General features: G+C 36.5%; 1 protein-coding gene across 1 annotated transcript; it reads right to left on the bottom strand.

Annotated features, from left to right (window-relative positions):
• Positions 1–943: 943 nt before the first annotated feature.
• Positions 944–4,222, bottom strand: LOC140246852 (microfibril-associated glycoprotein 4-like). The gene is made up of 4 exons (XM_072326179.1): positions 4,129–4,222; positions 3,142–3,284; positions 2,189–2,450; positions 944–1,194 (listed from the first exon to the last, which is right to left on the bottom strand). Exons 1-4 carry the CDS (start codon positions 4,220–4,222, stop codon positions 944–946), a joined length of 750 nt encoding a protein of 249 aa, XP_072182280.1.
• Between the last annotated feature and the right edge of the window lie 1,947 nt (positions 4,223–6,169).

The following is a 6,169-nucleotide window of genomic DNA, read 5'->3' as shown; positions in this document are numbered from 1 at the left end:
CAAAGAAAAACAAAAATGCACAAATTCCCTAGCACAGAAAGGGTTGATTAAACAAAAAAAAAGTGAAACAGTTCCAGTACTCATTAATTTCACCTCTATGAACGTTGAACAGTAGGTTTATGTGCCAATCAGAAATGGCTTCCTTTATTGCCAATTGCATTGTTTGGTCATTTGATTTAATATCCGAAGCATTCTTTTTCGGCAATGACTATTTAAGTTCGTCTCCACCAGTCCACTTGCTGCCAACTTTTTCTGAGCAATAAAACTTGCATATGTTCTCAGTTTTAGATTTAGTGTTTTAAATGTTAAAACACCCACATGTGGATGATACAATCATGCAATAATGTGTAAAGTAACGATCACAAAGCAGTGTGATAATAATGATTTACTAAAGATGTGAAATGGAGATTATGAATAAATCTTAATGAAAATTAAAATGTAGATTGGAGGTAAAGAAAGCAATGTGATGACATGACAAATTGAGGATTTTGTATTGAAATTTACATGATTACAATTTACAAAGCAAAACAAAAATGTGGATGTTCGAATGAACGAAATGAACAAAGTATTTTGTGCATTAAGAAATTGAATGCTCAGTCGTAAGATTTGCTTGATCTGAAACGAAATTGAAAGTGAAATGTTAAGTGCTTATTGAGCCCATCGCGCGAATTTGAATGCATATAATATGAAAATTATTTTTGCGAAATTGGACGGGAAAACCTATATCATCTCCATACGTCTATTCCCTGAACACACACGCACACGCACACGCACATGCACACATGCACATACATAAGCATTAAGCAAACAATGACAGATATTATTATCCTCAGCTATTCCTACACAATCAAAATTCAAAAAGCCAGCGTGCAAACTCGACGAGTTGATTCGCACAGGCTGGTTTCTAAGTGTTATATACCACAAGGCATTCCTTCTACCGAACTTAAACTGGTTTAACTTTCATCTCCACAAACGTAAGTGGCTGATTGCCTGTTGGCCAGGCGCTCCAAAACAGGTCTCCCGCATTCTGAGATCCTCCGGAGTAGGCACCATTGAGATTGGACTTGCCACACCCATTATACCACCATCCACCTGACGGGCAGCACGCGCCGCAAGCCCCATTCATCATGATGGGGTCGTTGGGTCGATCCGCAGTGCTAAAGGGAGAGTCACTGTGAGTGGTCAAGGAATCTCCTAAAAAAAAGATACAGAACAATACATAACAAAACAACGTATCAAGATGAACATGGCAGACGGTCGCTGAACAATTTGTTATGAAAAATCCAGTAATATTAAACTCTGAGAGAGAGAGAGAGAGAGAGAGAGAGCAAAAAATTATGTGAACGTAGTTCGAAAGGGACAGATGAGATATATCATATGACAAATGAGAATAAAGATCTATGTGTTGTCGGCCCGGTTTCTGGTTTACATTGCTACGCTTAAAAAGAAATGAGAAAGAGAACATCACAATTTCCAGTAATTCAAATAATATATCTGAGCATACTTTTACTGGCCTCAGATGTGAGACCCAAATCTGAGCCACATTCCCAATAAGGCCATCAGCTCAGTTAAGTCATGCTTATGCTGACGGTCTCCTGCTTCCTTGCGGAATCAATTATTGTGCTGCTTTTTTCGTAGCATAATCATGATTTTAAATGATATATAGCATTTACTTAACTGCATTTGTGTTTTGCTCCTCTGTCATTTGGTTATGTTTGAATTTTTCTTAAAGGGGATGGCTAGTAACCGATCAGTGGGAATCAGTGGGAATGCTGAGGGATGATTTTTCCAATCCTTGTGGGATTTATTTAAAGGTAAATTATATATCTACTCTTGTGTGAAAATTATTTGCTTCAGAACGGTCTCATATTCAAGTAATGTGCAGATTAATGCCCCGTCACTGACCAGGGATGCTTACCTGGAAACATTAAACTGCACATTACTTAAATATGAGACCATTCTGAAGCAAATAATTTTCACACAAGAATAGATATATAGCGTACTCTTGTATGAATCCCACATGGATTGGAACAATCATCCTCCAGCATTCCCACTGATTCCCACTGATCAGTTACTAGCCATCCCCTTTAAATCATGTAATTTGATTTGATTTGATTTGAGAAGCAGAATCAATACGAACGATCGATAGAAATTGATTTCCCATTTGGCGTTCTCTCATCTGAATTACCTGCATTCCCCTCGTATCCAGAAACTGATAGTCGATAGTTATTCTCTGCACCATCTACTGCAAAACTGTTGTACTTTGCATATCCCTTGCTTCCGCTATCGTCTTCGATGTCAATTCTAATTTGAAATGACCTTTGACCCAGTATCCGGTGTAGGGGTTCGTTGCCCAACCAGTGGTCCCCGTCTAGATCGCCGAAACCGGAAATATAGTCTGCCCACTTTCTTGAAAAATTGACGAGGTTTATCGAACGACGCTGAAAAACCTGGATTTTTTTTTTTTCATATAAAACAAAAATACTGTGCAAATTTAGATATGAATGAGGTGTAAGCTTTCTTCCACATATCTCCCTTTACACATACAATTTGTAAGATCGGATCTGCTGATCTATAATTCTAACAAGCATGTCGGGAAAAAATAATACATATATAGGGGGAAAAACTAAAAAAAAAAACTGTCATTTTCGTAAAACCTACCAGCAACAATGAAAACAAAATGTCACCATTGTCCCATTTTAATACGCTAAACAATGAGACTAAGGGCTTATTACAACGCATTTATCATATTTTAATGAAATAATAATTGGCACCTCACATCACCATGAGATCCTCTTTCCATTTCTTGAAATCCGTCGCATTCCCTTCATTGTTGTTCCTCATGTGATTTACATCCTCTTGTTTTGTCCCTTTCATCTAGCACGGCATTAGTAAGCGCCTAAATACACCCTGTACTTCGGAGCCACTTTCTTAGTTCACGCTTTTCCAAAGTGTGCGCTTTCTCTCCATTATCAAGATTAGGGGAGTCTATTTGTATTGTGCTATGCTTTGTTATATTTATTATTAGTTATTATCTTTTTAAAGCTTAAAGTCTGCTCTTTTAGAATCTGCCCTTAACTTAAGATCCATGTCTGGCGACTTTTTGTTGGTTTTGTGATGCAGGGTCACATGAATACTGACCGTCCACCCTCCTCCGTCAGTGTCCATATCACAGTAAACACGAATAGGCGACGAGTCATCAGAATCAACAGGTCTCAAGAAGTAGATGCCACTTGAATGCAGTCCGTTACCGTACAAATCCGAACAGTCGAGGTCCAAAAAACCTATTCAACAGAAAACAAGGCCATAAAAAGAATAGAATAATAAGTAGAGACAAAATAAAGTTGTAGCTTATATCTACGAATAATTATGTTCATCTATCTGCCTGTCTATTTATCTATCTGCATGTGATTATTCATGCATGTCTTTGTATATGAAGTTCCTTCGCAAAGGTTCTAGATCGGCTTGTATCAAGGAAGAAAATTTTGATTTTTATTTCTCATGATTCAAGCATTTTATGCAGTGACATTTATCCCATTATTAAGAAGTGGCCCATTATAGGTGCGTGTGTTTGTGTTTGTTTGTGTGTGTGTGTGTGTGTGTGTGCGTGTGTGTTTTCGCTCTGTTTTTGTGTATTTCGGGCGTGATTCATTTTTTCCTTCAAATTCTTCTCCTGTTTCCTAAGATCCCTAGAGATTCTGTTGCGTAGAAATGAAACATTTCACAGCTAATAATCAAGAAATGTGCGCTTCGTCTAGGGAACCACATAAACAGTCAGAAAAGCTAGAACCTTTTGTTGGTAGTGTTTTGTTGTGTTGTTTGCTTTTTGCTTTTTGTTTGTTTGTTTGTTTGTTTGTCTTTTGCCTGAACGTGCTGCAAATATGCACATGGATTTGCATTATTTAAAAAACTTCGAATCTGCTCTTCCAAAATCTGACCCTACCTACAAATCTATGTCTGGCGACTTCTTTGTTTGTTTCTTTGTTTACTTTGTGATGCGTGGTCACATGTGTGTCTGTTATAATTCATTATCTGATACATTTTTGTTAAATCTCACACACCTGACCAGGCATTACAGTCACCTTGTTACTTTACAATATGAAATTTGTTGAGGTCCAAAAGGCTTACCAAGAATTTCTGTGCGCAGATAGGGATTTCTGTGTCTCGTGAGTCCATAGATCCTCACAAATCTGGCTACGACGGGCGCAGGAAAAAGCACCATTACCACAGAGTCTGAGTCATAATTCGTCCGATATATCTGGAAAAAAATGCATTATCTTATCTGATTTTCTTGTCGTTTTATAGAATCTGGCCAATCAAATTTTAAAATGTGGTCATTCAAACAAAACGATACATGAATTCGTCGCGCATAAACTTAGAGCAATTTCATTTTTTTTTTGTCTTGAAAAGAGCATGACATATTTTAACTCACACGCACACACGGACACACACAAATGGCAGGATAAATGATAAGATCTAATTTATTCAAAATGGCTCAACCTCCTCCCAACCCCTAAAACAGCCCGTAGTCCAGAAATTCATTGTCATATTCCCAGAAAATAACATTTTAACACTTCTTTTCCGCATTATTTTTGTCTTCTTCTCTTTTAAAAATGCGTGACAAATTTTCAGCAAATTTGGCGGGTATTTTCGCTAGGGTGACAACATGTGCAAATTGACATTTTGCCCCCGGAGCCCCCAACCCTTACACTTTACATTATTCGTTAACAGTTTGCAAATGTGCGTAGAAGGTGACTTGCACTATTCGGGGAAGTTTTACACCAACTGGTTCTGTTGGTCTTTTTTTTTCTGTTTTATATCTGTATTTTTATTGTTCTTATTTTAAATGTAATACTATACATGAATTATATTTTGGACTTCTCATCCCTTGTCAAATATTAATATCCATCGTTTCCTATTTTTCATCTTTATATTTAGAGGATAAATGGACGACAGTGGCATAAAGATTACTTAAAAGAAAGAGATGAAATTTTTACTCAGAGTTCGCATGAAAATTAAAAAGGGCATATACTAACATCCTTATAAATTAACGAAATTAACCAGTACGGCACAGCCACCTATCAATTTTGTTTTTCGACTTGAAAAATATGTATGCTCCAATGTATCACACAAGAGGCAAATAATGTGTATGTACACTAATTATTATGCATCAGACTTGTACAAATTGAAATACATTACACTTTACGAGTTGTACACCAACTGGTTCTGTCGGTCTTTTATTGGCTCTTCTTTCTGTTTAGTACTTTTTTTTTTGGTCTTTCGACTCAGAGGCAACTATGGCCGCTGAGTCTTAAGCCTGCACCAATGATATTATTTCATGTCACAAACATTTCCAAACCCTGATAAGAATGTGAAAGACGTGTTTTCATTTACAGTTTATTTCGATTTTTTTTTCACCTTGTAGGCCCCACATTCTGTCTGTCCGACGTCGGTCCACGTTGTCCCATCATTTGAAAGTGATGACTTTACTGACGTTATGATTTCTAACGAGGTGTAACACCCTTGCACTAAAATGCCTGTAATCCAACGTTGAAGACCTACGTCCACCTTTTGGAAATGAAAGATTGCAACCCAGCGTTATAACCGCATTATGGCACTGCTATCTCTTTACTGCTTTGCAGGTCGAGCTATTTTAAGCTGTCCCGCTTTAGCTGCTTAGTATGTGTAGTATTTTTTTTTTCTTTTTACAATATCATAGTTGTTATCTAGTCATAGTAGATCGATGCTAAGAGGTAAATATGACAAAAAGGTGTCTAAAATAATATAATATTTTCTTTTTTTATATTGCAAAGCAACTTTTCTTTAATTTCTTGCTTAAATTTTATTTTTATTTTTATTTTTTAATTTAAGTCTGTTTACAAGCGTGTATTGTTTTCACTCTCTCGGAACCTTAAATAATGAAAAAGAACAAACGTTTGTCATAATATTATTGTGTATCTCGTGCAAGTCGTTATGCTATGCAATATCATCGTGTCACAATTACATCAATATTCAATCATGCATGTTTAGTATTTCAGTAGTACTTCTCCACTTTAGTATGTAAAACTGCCAAAAACAAGTTTTGTACAATTAAAAACATCGTTATCATATCCAAACTGGAATTTTAACACTACATTAGAAAGGTTGCGTGTCATGTATTCATACCATT

This window comes from Diadema setosum, chromosome 3, assembly GCF_964275005.1.
Source record: "Diadema setosum chromosome 3, eeDiaSeto1, whole genome shotgun sequence".
NCBI lineage: Eukaryota > Metazoa > Echinodermata > Echinoidea > Diadematoida > Diadematidae > Diadema > Diadema setosum.
Note: the sequence above shows the minus strand (reverse complement) of the source record. Positions and strands in the feature narration are given on the sequence as shown.